The 18950-nt window shown below is 40.3% G+C and overlaps 1 protein-coding gene across 6 annotated transcripts in view; it reads right to left on the bottom strand.

Moving 5' to 3' along the window:
* The window catches only part of glur2a (glutamate receptor subunit 2A), a 123221-nt gene that overhangs the window by 63678 nt on the left and 40593 nt on the right, over positions 1-18950 (bottom strand). For all 6 annotated transcript variants that reach the window (XR_003220294.1, XM_005457612.3, XM_005457610.3 and 3 more), the window contains 8 exon segments: positions 18503-18670; positions 17983-18087; positions 17773-17880; positions 13258-13321; positions 12397-12539; positions 8424-8639; positions 7467-7621; positions 3881-4079 (listed from right to left, as the gene is read on the bottom strand). Coding sequence is in view for 5 of the 6 variants with exons in the window: in XM_005457612.3 (XP_005457669.1) it covers positions 3881-4079; positions 7467-7621; positions 8424-8639; positions 12397-12539; positions 13258-13321; positions 17773-17880; positions 17983-18087; positions 18503-18670 (1158 nt within the window). In the remaining variant the exon portion in view is untranslated.

Genomic DNA, 18950 nt, shown 5'->3' on the forward strand with positions numbered 1-18950 from the left:
CTAACAGATCATCTGCAGAGGAATGGCTTATTTGAAGCGTTTCAGTCAGGTTTCAGAGCTCATCACAGCACAGAAACAGCTTTAGTGAAGGTTACAAATGATCTTCTTATGGCCTCTGACAGTGGACTCATCTCTGTGCTTGTCCTGCTAGACCTCAGTGCTGCGTTCGATACTGTTGACCATAATATCCTATTAGAGCGATTAGAACATGCTGTAGGTATTACAGGTACTGCACTGCAGTGGTTTGTATCATATCTATCTAATAGACTCCAATTTGTTCAAGTAAATGGAGAGTCCTCTTCACACACTAAGGTCAATTATGGTGTTCCACAGGGTTCAGTGCTAGGACCAATTCTATTTACATTATACATGCTTCCCTTAGGCAGCATCATTAGAAGACATAGCATAAATTTTCACTGCTATGCAGATGACACGCAGCTCTATCTATCCATGAAGCCAGGTATCACAGACCAATTAGTTAAACTGCAGGAATGTCTTAAAGACATAAAGACCTGGATGGCCGCTAACTTTCTGCTTCTTAATTCAGATAAAACTGAGGTTATTGTACTCGGCCCTGAAAATCTTAGAAATATGGTATCCAAGCAGATTCTTACTCTGGATGGCATTACCTTGGCCTCCAGTAATGCTGTGAGGAACCTTGGAGTCATTTTTGACCAGGACATGTCCTTCAATGCACATATTAAACAAATATGTAAGACTGCTTTCTTCCATTTGCGCAACATCTCTAAAATTAGAAATATCCTGTCTCAGAGTGATGCTGAAAAACTAGTTCATACATTTATTACTTCCAGGCTGGACTACTGTAATTCATTATTATCAGGATGTCCTAAAAACTCGCTGAAAAGCCTTCAGCTGATCCAAAATGCTTCATCAAGGGTACTGACAGGGACTAGAAAGAGAGAGCATATTTCTCCTGTTTTGGCTTCCCTTCATTGGCTTCCTGTTAAATCCAGAATTGAATTCAAAATCCTGCTCCTCACATACAAGGTCTTAAATAATCAGGCCCCATCTTATCTTAATGACCTTGTAGTACCATATCACCCTATTAGAGCACTTCGCTCTCACACTGCAGGCCTACTTGTTGTTCCTAGAGTATTTAAAAGTAGAATGGGAGGCAGAGCCTACTCAGGCCCCTCTTCTGTGGAACCAGCTTCCAGTTTGGATTCGGGAGACAGACACTATCTCTACTTTCAAGATTAGGCTTAAAACTTTCCTTTTTGCTAAAGCATATAGTTAGGGCTGGACCAGGTGACCCTGAATCCTCCCTTAGTTATGCTGCAATAGACGTAGGTTGCCGGGGATTCCCATGATGCATTGAGTTTTTCCTTTCCAGTCACCTTTCTCACTCACTATGGCTACGTTCACACTGCAGGTCTTAATGCTCAATTCCGATTTTTTGATCAAATCCGATTTTTTTGTCTGCGTGTTCACACTACAAATAAAATGCGACAGCAAACGCGCTCTAGTGTGAACGCTCAAAGCGGCCCGCATGCGCAAAAAAAGACTTCACACACCACGCGCTCTGTTTAGACCCAGAGCAAACAGTATTGTTTGACAGATGGCCGTTAATATAAAGACTTCGGACTTTACGTTTCCCAATTTTTGCTTTAAGTTATTTTGTTATTTACATAATAATGTAAATAACCTAATAATTATCCTTATTGATGTTTTAGAGGCACGGTGCTTCAAAGGATAGTTGCAGATTTCTGTCAGAATCTGCAGATTATACAGTACAAATAAAATGATCACATTTCTCCAACGTTGTGTTCCCAACAGTTTCACTGACAAATACACCGGATGGCCAGGAAGCGTTCGCGATGTCTTCTCGGGCGCTTCTCCGGCGCTGATAATTGGCTTCTGTCTTGTGTCGGTGACGTAAACATGACCGTTCAAACAGCAGTCGCTTTCTAAAACATCGGATATGTATCGGATTCAGTACCACATACGAAAGTGACCCAGATCGGATTTGAAAATATCGGATTTGCGCCGTTCACACTGTCATAGCATGATCGGATATGGGTCGCATAGGGTCAAAAAAATCGGATTTGATGCGCTTTTGCCTGCAGTGTGAACGTAGCCTATGTGTTAATAGACCTCTCTGCATCGAATCATATCTGTTATTAATCTCTGTCTCTCTTCCACAGCATGTCTTTCATCCTGTTTTCCTTCTCTCACCCCAACCGGTCGCAGCAGATGGCCCCGCCCCTCCCTGAGCCTGGTTCTGCCGGAGGTTTCTTCCTGTTAAAAGGGAGTTTTTCCTTCCCACTGTCGCCAAAGTGCTTGCTCATAGGGGGTCATACGATTGTTGGGTTTTTCTCTGTATTTATTATTGTGCTATCTACTGTGCAATATAAAGCGTCTTGAGGTGACTTTTGTTGTGATTTGGCGCTGTATAAATAAAATTGAACTGAATTGAACTGAACTGGTCTCCACTGTCAATAACAAGGTTTTGCCTATATCACTCACAAAACTGAACCGCTAATCATATCCAGCAACCATTGGGAAACAATAACTCTCTTCATGTTTCTGTCTTGATGCATTCTCAATCATCCAGGTAAGTGAATCTCCAAAGGTTGATTCTGTTATCAGCATTTGGAGACCTCTTCATGTTTCCATCCCCAGACAGCTCACTTATCCTTGTTTTTCCCTGGCTGAAAAAGCACAAATCGCACCTGGACTGGACTGCTGGCAAATACTTAACTGGAGTTTAACGTGTCACTCTCTCTGTTTGCACTCAGCTCTACTCTCAGTTTCCAGCTCCTCTGAGATGCTGTACACAACCGTCTTAGGTCTCTCTCTGGTCCCGGAGGAGTACCATGACCTCAGAATTGTCTTCAGTAAGGAAAAGGCTCTTTCTCTGCCACCACATCATCCCTATGATTATGCTATTAACCACCTCCCTGGTTCCGGTCTCCCCTCCAGTCCGCTGTACAATCTTTCTCGGCCAGAGAGGGAGGCAGTGGAGGAATACATTAAGGAATCACTAGCGGATGGCATAAACCAACCCTCGACTTCCCCGGTATTCCAAGCCCTCGTCAATGATGTACTAAATTTTTTTTTTCAATCAGTTTGTGTTTGTTTAGCTAGATGACATTCCTTTTTTCTCAAAGTCTCTAGCTCAGCATAAGGTCCATGTGCACGGTGTCCTCCAATGGCTTTGAGAAAATCGCTTATACGTCAAAGCACAGAAGTGTGAATTTCATGCCTCCACAGTCTCTTTCCTCGGTTTTGTTATTTAATGGGGGCAGGTGAAGACGGACCTAGCCAAGATTCGGACAGTCGCTGAGTGGTCAGTTCTGGAAAGGTGGAAACAATTACAACATTTTCTAGTATTCGCTAATTTCTACTGGCGCTTCAGGGACTACAGTAAGGTAGCCGCTCCTCTCAAAAACAGAAGAATTGTTCCTCAACAAGTTACTTTCTACTTTCTGTCTAGGCTGGTGGGGATTCCCATGATGCACTGAGTTTTTCTTCTTCACTCACTATGTGTATGCAAATGAGTTGATAATTGTGCTTCCCAAAACATAATTTGGCACCTCTTTTCCCCCATTGCTGTCCCTCATCCAAAATCTTAAAAAAGGGGCAGATTGACTAGAAATTTATACAAAATAAAATCCAGAGAGTTAAGTTGAGCTCAAGGGTATGAAGGGCTAGCAGAGCCAAAACAAATTAATTAAATATGCCATTAAATAATTAATTAAATGTTTCATTCAGTAATTAAAATTGGAATCTCCATACAAGGGAAAACTTTTCATCTAAGGATTACCATTTGAAACAATAAATTTCATAAACATTCTAGGTGGATGGAAGCGCTGAAGCAGGCTCTTCTTATTGTCCAGCTGAAACTAAAAGTCCTTACCCTGAAAAACTCCTTGGTGGATCCAGAGTCCAGTGTTCCATATGCTATCTCCGTCTGCTTAGCCAGGTCTTCAGCACTCTCAATGGGAGACACCATCCTCTCCACCGTGAGGAAGGCAGCCAGGTTAGCAGTGTATGATGAGATAATGATCAGAGTGAAAAACCACCACACCCCACCAACTATACGTCCTGAAAGAGACCTGCCCACATAAACACATGAATCGAATTAAGCTGTTCTAGGATTCATGACAAATTCATTCAATTACAATACATGTTGAGGCATTTGTTGTTATTATTTGACACATTGTAGATTCTTACTGAAGGCATCAAAACTGTAAATGAACTCATATGTATTATGTAGTAAACAAAAAAGTGTGAAATAACTCAAAACATGTTTCATACTTAAGCTTCTTCGTAACAGCCTTTGCTTCGATTTGCTTTGCACACTGTTGGCATTCTCTTGATGAATTTCATGAGGTCGTCACTTGAAATGGTTTTCCAAGCGTCTTGAAAGAGTTCCCAGAGATGCTGAGCACTTGTTGGCCTGTTTGCCTTCACTCTGGGGTCCATTCCATCCCAAACCATCTCCTTTGGGTTTTAGGTCAGGTCTCCTTCTTGGTTTTAAAAGTTCTAAAAGTAATGATGGACTAATATTTCTCTTAGCTGTCATTTCTACTTAGCTGATTGGTTCTTGCCATAATATAAATTTGAACAGCTGTCAAATAGGGCTGTCAGCTGTGTAATAACCTGATCTCTGCTCAACACAACTGATGGTCCCAACCCCATTAAGAGAAATTCCACAAATGAACCCTGACAGGCACACCTGTGAAGGGAAACCATTTCAGGTGACTACATCATGAAGCTCATTGAGAGAAGGCCAAGGGTTTGCAGTCCTGGCTCCCCCTTGCCGTAGCATTTATGTTGTACCTCGTCAATCTCTAGCTGTGAGAGCAGCCCCTTCTTTCGAATGTTGGAACACTGAGCTACTAGTTGTTTCGCCGTCATTGTGGATGTTGGGTAACAAAGCATCCATAGGTCCCTCATCCTATTCATGTAACCCCTTCCCCAAGGGTTACTTGCATAGTAGCATTCCAACAATGGCCTATTTTCATCTCTTGCTCACCGATGCCTTCTTGTTCCAGTAGCCCACTGGATATATACAGTTATATATATATACAGATAATTAGGCTCACCCCACTTTGCAGTTATTAATTTGTAAAAAATGTTTGGAATCATGTATGATTTTCGTTCCACTTCTCACGTGTACACCACTTTGTATTGGTCTTTCACGTGGAATTCCAGTAAAATTGATTCATGTTTGTGGCAGTAATGTGACAAAATGTGGAAAAGTTTAAGGGGGCCGAATACTTTTGCAAGCCACTGTATATATATATATGAACTATATAAATATAGAGAACTGTATAAGATCAACAGGACCCTAAGAGCCTTCATCAGGAACTGGGGATGTGGCGTACAACACTAGAGGCCAATCCCAAGCCCATAGCACAAGTCACCATCAAGTGCAGGATCTACCAAGGAGATGCTCTGTCCCCACTGCTGTTCTGCATAGGCCTGAATCCCCTCAGTGAGATCATTAACAAGACTTGCTATGGATACCGACTCCGGAATGGAACAGTTGTCAGCCACCTCCTGTACATGGATGACATCAAGCTGTATGCCAAGAGTGAACGAGACATCAATTCACTGATCCACACCACCAGGATATATAGCAATGATATCGGAATGTCATTTGGACTGGAGAAGTGTAGTCGGATGATAACAAAGAGAGGGAAGGTAGTCAGAACTGAGGGGATCGAACTACCAGAAGGCAGCACTGCAGACATAGAGCACAGTTACAAGTACCTGGGCATCCCACAGGCAAATGGGAATCATGAAGAGGTCGGTAGAAAAGCTGCAACCACCAAGTACCTGCAGAGGGTCAGGCAAGTCCTGAGGAGTCAGCTGAATGGTAAGAACAAGATCCGGGCTATCAACACCTACGCCCTGCCCATGATCAGGTACCTGGCTGGGATAATAAGCTGGCCAAAGGAGGAGATCGAAGCCACTGACATCAAGACAAGGAAGCTCCTGACCATGCATGGAGGGTTTCATCCCAAGTCCAGCACCCTGAGGCTGTACGCTAAGCGGAAGGAAGGAGGCTGGGACTGGTGAGTGTCAGCACCACAGTCCAGGATGAAACAACGAACATCCACGAATACATCACGAAGATGGCCCCAACTGACAGCGTGCTCAGTGAATACCTCAGGCAGCAGAAATCCAAGAAAGAGGACGAAGGCGAGGAACCATCATGGAAGGACAGGCCCCTGCAGGGTATGTACCACCGGCAGATAGCGGAGGTGGCTGATATCCAGAAATCCTACCAGTGGCTTGACAAAGCTGGACTGAAAGACAGCACAGAGGCACTAATCATGGCAGCACAGGAACAAGCTCTGAGCACAAGGTCCATAGAGGCTGGGGTCTATCACACCAGCCAAGACCCCAGGTGCAGGCTGTGTAAAAATGCCCCTGAGACAACCCAGCACATAACAGCAGGGTGCAAGATGCTATCAGGTAAGGCATACATGGAACGCCATAACCAAGTGGCCGGCATAGTATACAGAAACATCTGTGCCGAATATAACCTGGAAGTCCTGAGGTCAAAATGGGAGACGCCCCCAAGGGTGGTGGAGAATGACCGAACTAAGATCCTGTGGGACTTCCAGATACAGACGGACAAAATGTTGGTGGCTAACCAACCGGACATAGTGGTGGTAGACAAACAGAAGAAGACGGCCGTAGTGATCGATGTAGCGGTTCCGAATGACAGCAATATCAGAAAGAAGGAACACGAGACGGTCTAGAAATACCAAGGGCTCAGAGAAGAGCTCGAGAAAATGTGGAGGGTGAAGGTAACAGTGGTCCCAGTGGTAATCGGAGCACTAGGTGCGGTGACTCCCAAGCTACGCGAGTGGCTACAGCAGATCCTAGGAACAACATCAGAGATCTCTGTCCAGAAGAGCGCAGTCCTAGGAACAGCTAAGATACTGCGCAGGACCCTCAAGCTCCCAGGCCTCTGGTAGAGGACCCGAGCTTGAAGGATTGACCGCCCGTAGGGGGGAGTGGGGATTTTTTTTTTTTTTTATGGTGTTTCTGCAATTTTGTTTAGGTAATTTCAAGAAGTCATTGTGGATAAAGAAAATATTTTCAGCTGGCAGGCTACAGTAACTTGCCCAACACAGCTAGCTACAGGGTCAATGCTACAGTGGCAACAGCCTCACAGTTTAACAATGACCACATACATCTCTTCATGGCCATAGTTAACATTACTAACATGATGCTATAACAAGTCAATGTAAAAATATTAGGGTGGAAGTAGAACAGAACAATTTTAGCATGAACAGAGTTTCTAATGCACGTTTATCTCATCTCATTGAGTCTATGATAAGAACTGAGGGTGTTTTACAGCCCTTAATTAGTATTATTATTCAGTTCCTGATTAACAAGGCAGTGAATGTGTATTGATATATTAATTACAACATCAGGAACTATTACTGTATATGACTATGACATGTCAAGGGCCTACCAACCTTGGTGAGATGTCACAACCCTGTCGCATGAAAGCACCCAAAGAAAACCAAAGAGAATTAAATATCCCAAACTCATTGGTGGATTCAGTGGTTAATGGCAAGGCTCCATCTTCTGGCTCCTCAAGCGTCCATTCATAAGGGCTGAACCTGGATACCTACAGCAGCAAAGCATTAGAATGTCAAGAGAAATACACAAATTACACAGATTGTTATAACATGGTTTTCTAAAAGACATTTCAGTTTTTTCTACTGTTTCAAAAAGCCCAGCCAGAAAGTAGGTGGCTAGGCTGTGAAGAGGGGCTTCTGTCTAACTATACTGCCATAAAAAGACACAATTGCTCTTTAAGAAATGGCACATTTTTAACTAAACTGCTCCTCTGCAGTGTACCTCCTTGTTGTTGAATCAGATTACATGTAATCAATTGATCATAAATATAAAATCTTGCTGAATCGAAACAGAATAAAAAAAATGTATGCATGTAACTAGAAACACAGTGTCTGGGTTTAGGCATTTGAATATTAGAATTATGAAGTACCTTAATCCATTCTGAAGGAACACAGTGGAAGAGCATATTACTATATAAAAGTAACTATGGAAACCAAAGCAGCCTAGTATGTCTTAGTATCTATTATCTTGGTATGTTAAATATGTTTTGATCCCTTTAAAGTCTCATTTTTAGCCAGTTATTGGTCTTGAAGAATACTGTAGTTTTCTATTAAATTTACCCAAAAGTTGAGGTAATGAAGGTTGAACTTCAAACTTCAACTAGACTTTTTGAGACATGATACATAATAGTCTCAATAAGTCTCAGTAGGTATTGTGTCACTTATTTCAAACATAGTATTTATGCCTTCTTTTAACATAGCCATATTAGGCACTGATACTTATGAAAACAGGATAGCACCTGAGAGGGTTTCAACAAAACATGCATAATATATAATAGCAGGCTTACTTACCAGAAAGAGAACAACACTAACTCCTATGTAGGCAAAGACAATGCACATCCAGATTTCATAGGCCAGCGGGTCCAGAAAGGAGAAAACACCTGGTTTGGATTTTTGTGGCTTTTTAATCATGATGGAGATTCCCAAAGACATGAAGGGTTTGGAGAAATCTATCACCTCTTCACGGACAAGAGTGATTGTCAGGGGAGCAATAGCTATATCTGCTTTCTGTTGGAAAATAGAGACACAGTGACAGTGACAATGTGATTGCTTCATGGACTTGAAGAGCTGCTGCTACTACAGCGCTTTGGCAGTCGTGGTGATCACATAAGTGATTCTAGCCTACAAGCCACATTTAACTATATGATCATATAGTGTTTTATTCTACACACTGTAAGGACTTTCACCTAACTTTACATCCATATCTCTGGACTGCAGGATGAAGTACCTGGAGAATACTGGAACATGCACAAAAAGGACATATACAGTGGCTTGCAAAAGTATTCGGCCCCCTTGAACTTTTCCACATTTTGTCACATTACAGCCACAAACATGAATCAATTTTATTGGAATTCCACGTGAAAGACCAATACAAAGTGGTGTACACGTGAGAAGTGGAACGAAAATCATACATGATTCCAAACATTTTTTACAAATAAATAACTGCAAAGTGGGGTGTGCGTAATTATTCAGCCCCCTGAGTCAATACTTTGTAGAACCACCTTTTGCTGCGATTACAGCTGCCAGTCTTTTAGGGTATGTGTCTACCAGCTTTGCACATCTACAGACTGAAATCCTTGCCCATTCTTCTTTGCAAAACAGCTCCAGCTCAGTCAGATTAGATGGACAGCGTTTGTGAACAGCAGTTTTCAGATCTTGCCACAGATTCTCGATTGGATTTAGATCTGGACTTTGACTGGGCCATTCTAACACATGGATATGTTTTGTTTTAAACCGTTCCATTGTTGCCCTGGCTTTATGTTTAGGGTCGTTGTCCTGCTGGAAGGTGAACCTCCGCCCCAGTCTCAAGTCTTTTGCAGACTCCAAGAGGTTTTCTTCCAAGATTGCCCTGTATTTGGCTCCATCCATCTTCCCATCAACTCTGACCAGCTTCCCTGTCCCTGCTGAAGAGAAGCACCCCCAGAGCATGATGCTGCCACCACCATATTTGACAGTGGGGATGGTGTGTTCAGAGTGATGTGCAGTGTTAGTTTTCCGCCACACATAGCGTTTTGCATTTTGGCCAAAAAGTTCCATTTTGGTCTCATCTGACCAGAGCACCTTCTTCCACATGTTTGCTGTGTCCCCAACATGGCTTGTGGCAAACTGCAAACGGGACTTCTTATGGTTTTCTGTTAACAATGGCTTTCTTCTTGCCACTCTTCCATAAAGGGCAACTTTGTGCAGTGCACGACTAATAGTTGTCCTATGGACAGATTCCCCCACCTGAGCTGTAGATCTCTGCAGCTCGTCCAGAGTCACCATGGGCCTCTTGGCTGCATTTCTGATCAGCGCTCTCCTTGTTCGGCCTGTGAGTTTAGGTGGACGGCCTTGTCTTGGTAGGTTTACAGTTGTGCCATACTCCTTCCATTTCTGAATGATGGCTTGAACAGTGCTCTGTGGGATGTTCAAGGCTTGGGAAATCTTTTTGTAGCCTAAGCCTGCTTTAAAATTCTCAATAACTTTATCCCTGACCTGTCTGGTGTGTTCTTTGGACTTCATGGTGTTGTTGCTCCCAATATTCTCTTAGACAACCTCTGAGGCCGTCACAGGGCAGTTGTGGAGCTGTTTTGCAAAGAAGAATGGGCAAGAATTTCAGTCTCTAGATGTGCAAAGCTGGTAGAGACATACCCTAAAAGACTGGCAGCTGGAATTGCAGCAAAAGGTGGTTCTACAAAGTATTGACTCAGGGGGCTGAATAATTACGCACACCCCACTTTGCAGTTATTTATTTGTAAAAAATGTTTGGAATCATGTATGATTTTCGTTCCACTTCTCACGTGTACACCACTTTGTATTGGTCTTTCACCTGGAATTCCAATAAAATTGATTCATGTTTGTGGCTGTAATGTGACAAAATGTGGAAACGTTCAAGGCGGCCGAATACTTTTGCAAGCCACTGTATTTTGGTATATAACGAGTACAAACCGAGTTCGAAAAGTGTTGTGACATTGTGGAAAAAAAATACAGTCAAAAGAAAATGAAAAAAAAAAAAATCTGGTAAGAAAGCTGACAAATTTCAACACCCATATTTTACCTGATAGTACCATATCACCCCAATAGAGTACTTCACTCATGTGGTTCCTAGGCTATGTAAAAGTGGAATGGGAAGCAGAGCCTTCAGCTTTCAGGCCCCTCTTACGTGGAGCCATCTCTCAGTTTGGATTTAGGAGAGAGGCACTCCTTCTACCTTTTAAATTAGGCTTAGAACTTTCCTTTTTGATAAAGCATATAGTTAAGTGACCCTAAGTCCTTCCTTAGTTATGCTGCAATAGGTGTAGGCTGCTGGGGGATTCCGATGATGCACTGAATGTTTCTTCTTCACTCACTATGTGTTTATACACCACTAGTTGTTAGTTATTTTCATCTCTGGCTCTCTTGCACAGCATGTTTGTTCTGTGTTCCTCCCCTCACACCCAACTGGTGTCACGCCTCCCTGAGCCTGGTTCTACTGCAGGTTTCTTCCTGTTAACTACACAATCTACAATCATCTTCTTTGTTTTTGTTGTGTTTACAATCAGTCCTTGCTTGTTAAAGTCACTGAAAGTGTCAGCAAGATTCCCATATTCTCCTTCTTGTCCATTCCTTATACATGCCACATTACTTGTGTCATCAGAATACTTTGAATATGGAAGAAGAACATATCATTTTAAGTTTGCCGCATATTCATGTTTTTGTTGTGAATATAATTTTATATTTTATTTTGCACATTTTTTTTTAGATGTTTTGGGTTGTATGCCTTCTGCCGTGGTCAGGTCTCTTGTTAAATAGATTGTGTTTTCATTGGCACTTCCTGGTAAACTAAAGGTGTGGTAGGGTTTGGTGTGCGCACTGCAGAGGAGGGGTGGTGCAGTGGGTACAGGGGGCAGTGCCAGGAAGGCTGGCAGGGCAGCTGTGACCAATCTGGTGGTCATATTTTATTTGGTCAGTGGGGAGTTGGGAGTGGGGTTGAAAAGCCTCCCTCCACTGTTCTCACAAATTAAAACTGTCATGTGCTGGCAAAACTGTCTGTCGGTCTGGGTTCTTGTTACAAAAGAACAAAACTATAAATCTGGGAGATGAAGCTGGAATCCACCCCATCCTCTCCCTTTCATCTCTAAAATGGGGTATTGGATGGTATTAAATGATATTTTTTATGGTTATTTGAGGCTCATCCAAGAATCTCATATAATGGATTTGTAGAAAAATACGTTGTAACTCACTAAATTATTAAAGTTTTTACACAGTGTTAGAGAAACCCCAACAATCAGCTAATCTTATATGAGGAAATGTTCTGAACTTGTGCTACATAAAGCTTAATTTTAGTCTGCCACTTTTGTCTGCCACTGCCTCGTCTAACTTAAATGATTACAGTGTTTGGTCAGTTACTTAGATATTTAATGAATGTTATTAATTACTATTAATACTGATTTCAATCTAATTAAAAGTAAAGAAAATTTCAAGTTTAGAGCGTCATTCACACTGCAGGACGTGCAGGTAAAACCACCATGAAGAAATATGCAGCTGCAGTTGGTTGATGTCTACAAATTTCCAGGCATTTGGTTAAATGTGCTAGTGCAATTCTCAGAGAAAGATTCAGCAGAGTTAAAATCTAGTACTTAAGACATGGAATAGAAATTGTTAAGTAATATTTATAAACTTTGCTTTAAACGTGGTTTTCTCTCACACACCATTTTTGTTTTGCACTACCACCAATATTTAATTTGTCTCATGCTCAAGTTAAATAAAATATGCTGTTGTTTACTGTCCCTGTGTAAAGTCTTACCCCATATACCAGCTCTCCAACCATACCATTCCAGATTTTGGTTTCAGCATCTCTTGCTCCATATTTGCCATCTCCCACAATCCTTAGCTGGTAGCGTATCCCACAGTGCTTTGCAATCTCCGCAGCCAGGTCGACACAGTAACCTTGCATCAGTAAAAACAGCCAAACAACAAAGTCGCTTATATGAGATAAAGAGACACAAGAGTAGAGTGTAATTGAATATTACATATATTAATATCAAATTTACTCTAAATTAACAGCACCTTATGTGTCTTGAAAAAGTTTTAAAAGTTAGGAAAAACATATGCTGTTGTGGTATCATAGAGCTATCTTCATGGCACATACTTCAAACAACATAAATTATTTTCATTAATAGTTTATCTCGTCCAGATCAAGTAGAGGAATGAATAATGAAAAGTTTTAAATGAAGTGAAATGAAAAGTTTGCCACTCACATGGTGCTACTTTAAATGTTGGCAGTAGCATTTGTGTGTAATCTATAAACTCCTTTATTTTACGTCTTAATGCATGCTCCATCATCCAGGCAAGGAAATCCAAAAAAGGTTAATTTTGTTCATCTGCACGTAGCGTTGTCAGTTGGATAAATGCTTCATCACTCATCCAAGTGACACTTTCTCCCACTGAAAACACTACGTCCACATGGACAGAATCAGTCTTTTGGGATTCTGTACTGAATGTCCAGTTTCAGTCGGTCTCAATATAGGATACTGATATGAAGATTTTGGTCTAAAGTTTTTGGTTCAAATAACAAATAAAACGTTTTACTGTGCTGTAAATAACTTTTCAAAAACCTTTTATGAGTATCATATAACTAAGACATATAGCACCTGATGTAATGTACCTTCATAACGGTCATTGTCTTGAAACAGTTCAGCATTCTTCTTTAGCATCACATATGGTGCTTCCTATATACACAAACACATTGAAATGTTAACAGTACAACACATTTGAGTATGAATGTGTGTGAGTATAGATAGAAAGCACTTAAAAGCATAAAAAAGGTGCTTGTGTAAATCGGTGAATGAGCACTTTGAGTGCTCAGAGTAGTATCTTGCCCAAGGATATTTGGCATGCAGCAGCCAGGAATCAAACCAACAACCTTCCAATTAGTAGATGAGAAGAAGACTAAATAATACAGAATATTGAACTAAAATACAAGATTATTAAAAATGCTAACTAGAATCCCCTAAACATCCCCAAAACTCAAAACCCTGGATCCAAACCCAGAAACTATGACATTCTTTGTAACACAGTGGACCATCTCTTAAAGTAGATCTCACTTGGTTGCTGTCCAATTAACAGTTCTAAGCGTTCTAGATTACTCAGAGACAGCCCGTATGCATCCACACCAGATCTTGATGCTGTGCAAAAAATGTACAGACCAATATCAAAGTAACCTTTTACAGCAAAACTCTTAGAGAATATTGTCTTCAGCTTCTTGAAAACAATATCCTTGAAAAAATTCAGTCAGCATCACAATACTGTGACTGTGTCTATTAGGTTACAAATTACATCTTTAAAACTGCTAATATGGTGAATGTTCTATTCTTGCACTACTTCACCTAAGTGCAGCATTTGATACAACAGGACATCAAATTCTGATAGAGAGGCTGCAGCACTGGGACTATATCTTGGACAACTTTGCGGTGGTATAGACAAACTAAGTTTTTTGTTTCCATTGGTGACCACAGGTCTCTGTAGTCTGGACTGAACTGTGGAGTCCCCCAGGGGACCTATCCTACCATTTGTGTACCATTTGGTCACATTATACAGAGATACAACATTTCGTTCAACTGTATTGAGAATACTGAGATCCCTCAGCTCAGCTCCAACCAGAAATGAAGTAAAAGCCATAAAATCCAGCCTTTTGTGAGTGTAATGTAGCACAGAGGGACAGAGTTTTATGAATGCGCTTTTAATGGGCAGTTATTCTTGCTGCAATCAAATCAGAAACCTGATCAAAACAAAATCAAGAATTAACAAGCTGAATAATTTAATTTAAGCTGAATAAGGATATAATCATTACAATGAAATAATTCTAATGTTTAAACCTTTCAACCCAAGTTTGAAAGGTTTAAACATTAGAATTCTTTTTCTGTGCAGATGTGACCTTGAGCTCTGTATGTGTGAGCGCAATTGTCTGGGTGTGAGGAAAGTAGAGCAGGCAGAAAGACAGAGAAATAGAAAGGTTTTTGATTTTATTATGCACGAACAACCAGAAAAGGTAATTTTAAATGTAGTGTCACTGATAAATACTAAAGCTCAGATCTTAACAGGTGTTAAAAAGAGACAAGAAAACAAGTCCAACTGGCTGAGATGTTGGTTTTGCCCTTGCCAAATTGCTTAATAAAGTTTACTTTCTGCAATTAAAGTAAATTTTGTAGACATTCCCTTTTATGGATTCTTTTTAAATGTAAAGGTAAACCTTGGGTATAAGTATTAACATCCACTTTTGTGAGGTTCTTAAAGATTATTCTACCCTTTAAAAATTAAGCTATCCCTGGGGCCTATTTTTCACGCCACTAAATCCTAGCAAATTCCCAAGTGCCATAGATCATTAGGGGGGAGTTACCATTAATGAATGTGGCCGTTGATGGTACCTTACTCGGGTTGCTAATTGTAAATGCTAACAATGCATCATCTAGCAGGCTGTGGAGTAGTGACAGCTGGGTGAATTCCCCACAACCAGCTTAAATCCGTTTCTATTAACCTACTTTGGTAATACTCCTGGGATCAGAGACTCAGACTCTTTGAACAGAGAGCCAGTCCAGACTTCTGTATAGGAGCAACTTGTAAAATCCACTGATGCAAGTGACCTTTGCAACCTTACAAAACAACAAAAACAACAGATATTAAAAAAAAAAAATCGTGCCAAATTCCTGAAATTAAACTCAGATAAAGCAGAAATTCGCATTACTGGTTCAGAGATGCTGCATCCAGGTAACATTCTTCTCAAGGTCTTTTATCCATACATGTCAAATCACCCATCAGAAACCGGGGGGTGATCTTTCATTCTAATCTCATCTTTGAGAAACACATAAGAAATGTTACCCAGGCTTGCTAATATATCCCAAGGATCCATTCAATGCTGAGTTTTAGTGGCAATCACACTATTATAACACAATAACACAATTTAATTTCCTTTCGTTTAGATTATTGTAAAGGTCTTCTAATGAGTATCCATCAAAAAATATTTAATTTTCAGCAGAATGTACAAAAATGCTGCACTAAAGAACCAAGAAAGACTAAAAAAATTAAACTAGTTTTAATGGTTTTGCACTGGCTGCTCGTTACTTTTAGAATTAATTTTAAGATTTTTTCTACATGGCCTGCTCCTGTACCAACTACTGCGCAGCCTGAGGTCCGCAGGTGGAACCCTGTTGTTTCAAACATGTAAAAAAGAAAAACTTAAAAACATCAAGACATCTCTATGTCTACACAATGTTCATGCTCGAAAAAGAGTAGGATGAAGTTTACTCTTTTTCTGTTCCTACCCTCTTAAATGTATAGGTCAATATATCTATACTTATGTAAGATTTAGCTCCATTATTTTTATTGTGGTATAGCACTTTTCTACTCTCCCAGAGCACTCAGAGGGCTTTATACAACATGTCTCATTCAGCCATTCACACCCATTGATGCAAGCACTTTTTTTGCTTTTTATCTAACACTCACACATACTCATACTTTCAGGGTTAGTATTTTGCCCCCATGATATCGAGCATGCAGGCTGAAGCAACCTGGGATCAAACTACCAACCTTCTGATTAGTAGAGGACCTGGTTTTTTTTACTTCCTGAGCTACAGTAACTCTGCTTTGCATTACTTCTAGCGATGAGACAATATGTTTATGGATACAATTTATTGTCTCTCTTTTTTTCAAAATACAAAAAAATGGATCAGCTAGCATCTGGCAAGCCTTTGACAATCCATCTAAGGTTGGAGGTAGGGTTTGTTTCATCCATATAATTTTTAATTTCTTGAGACATTGAGACTCTTAACCTGAAGCTGTAGGCCAGGGATGCTAACATAAGGTCAGGCAGCCAGAATCAGCCCAGCAAAGACTACAATTCAGACCATGCAATGGACATACATTTTGGACTTTGACCTGTATTTTCACAGGTTTTGCAGCTTTTCTTACTAATAAAGAGGTAAAGCTGTGAGTTTGAAAAAGAAGACAACAACCATGGCCATCGACAACACACAAAATTAATTACCAATATAATTCAATCCACTTATCCTTATCAGGGTCTCGGGGGGCTGGAGCCTATCCTAGCAGTCCTAAGGTGAGTGCTGGACTGGTCGTTTGTTTATCACAGGGCTATCACAAAGAGACAGACAACCATTCACACTCACAATCACACCTATGGGCGAATTTACAATCATCAATAAACCTAACCCCGATAACTACATGTCTTAAGACTGTGGGAGAAGGCTGGTTTACCCAGAGAAAACCCACACAAACATGGGGAGAACACTGGTTAGCACTATTGCCTCACAGCACAAAGATCCTGAGTTCGACTCCACCACCTGGCTGGGGCCTTCATGCGAGGAGTTTGCATGTTCTCCCTGTGTGGACGGCCTGGTAATTGACCCTGTAAGACCCAACCCATCAAAAAAAAGCCAGAAAATTCTGATTTTTGGGGACTGAGATGTTTATTAACCCTTATAACAAAATTCCCTCTTTTTTTTTTTTTTTTTGCTATAACATGTTGTGTATGATATATTTTTATTATATATCTATTATATATTTTTTTGTACCACATTTGATACATTGGGCATTTTTGGCAACTTTTTATTGTAATTTCACATATTTACTTATTACAACTTAAGGTTAGTCGGTCAGAGAGCTTTCTTTCATTTATTCCAGCAGTTTTTCTTTATAAAGTAAAAAAAACTGGGACATACTGTTAAAATTAGGGAAATACAGTTAAAAGTCCAAAAATGTATTCCCTTCTCCACAATTTATTCCCTCCTTCTTTGTCTTATATTACGATATATCAGAGATTAATTGTGTAGTTATACTTGTTTACATTGACAGAAATTGGAATTTTGCTGGTCTGACCCACATAAGATCAAAGTCAGCTTTAAGTGTGAATGAGTCAGACCTCCTTTTGCCCTCAGGTCTGCTGGGGCCGTGTGAGTATATCCATATAGAAGCTGCACTAGCTACAGTCAGATGCACATGTGCCCTCAAAGTGGATTTTAAGCAACCCCAGACAGACAACCTCTTTAAAATTTCATGCTTTCACATTTTTGATCATTTTTACCTAAACTACTGCACTATTATAGAATAGAAGACAGAAATTTTTTTACATTGACTGACATGGTCAATTGTAACTCGATTCATGATTTACCAATATCGTTGTAACGATGACAGTCTTATTTTCCATTCCCATTGTGTCATTTGGGTAAAGGTCTGACTTTGTCAGAACCATCTTATCCACCTCATTCCAATACCCAATCTGTGAACAGACACAAATAAGGTTATGCAAATATCTTGCACAGACAAGCTAGAAAATGTATTCTAATGATATATATTATGGCAACATGATTTTTTTAGTTACCTTAACAGGTCCATTGTTCTTAAGCTCCATGATTGTCACCGAATAGTTGATCCTTTTTCCGTACTGGTCAAACTGTATATTCCCTGTTAAACCATCTACATGCACCTAAATACAAATTGTTTGAATTATTATTTGCACAGCTTAAGAATATAATTCAGTCTATTAAATTACAAAAACTAAAATGAAAATAGACACTTTCTGGATCTCATGGACACCCCGACTTGATGGCTATAGTAGGATAAGTTAACAAAGGGCAACCCTACTTTTGGTCATCTCCACTGGTACCTTCACCACACACTACTTCCACTCAAACAAATGACTGATTGTGTTGCTAGAACAATTTTCAAATTATTATATTTTCAATTATAATTTCAAACATTGAATTTTAATAGCTTTTGACAAGTAACCAAATAAAAGACAGCAAGATTTTTCAACGAAATCTCTGATCTAAACTCTTACACCTAGCTTTTATGATTTCTTCTTTGTGCATTCATACTAAGGACATTCAAATCATTTTTACCTGTTTGAGGGCACGCTCAATTTCCACCCCCTGTGCCCAGGGCACTGCTGGATTAGCTAGACAGTCCCCACTGTTGCCACGACGACTTATATCTATTCTTTGCTTGTGCAGGAATCGGAATGCCTCAGTCATCACATGGACTGCATCATAGGTGAGGGCTGAAGTATACTGAAGGACAAAAATAATGGCAAAAAATGTCTTGATGCATGCTCAATCATCCAGGTCAGTAAATCTCCAAAAGTTGATTCTGTTCATCTGGATGTAGCGTTTTCAGTGGGGGAAACGTTTTGTCACTCATCCAAGTGACTTCTTCAGTCTCAGCTGACTGCAGGTTTCCCTAATCTTATAAACAGGACATTTGCATAATGACTGAAACCAGCCCACTGAAGGAACAAGGGGCTTGGAGGTCAGTTCCTTAATCATAATTATGGAAATTCTCATGACCATT

This window comes from Oreochromis niloticus, linkage group LG6 (genome assembly GCF_001858045.2).
Source record: "Oreochromis niloticus isolate F11D_XX linkage group LG6, O_niloticus_UMD_NMBU, whole genome shotgun sequence".
Lineage (NCBI taxonomy): Eukaryota > Metazoa > Chordata > Actinopteri > Cichliformes > Cichlidae > Oreochromis > Oreochromis niloticus.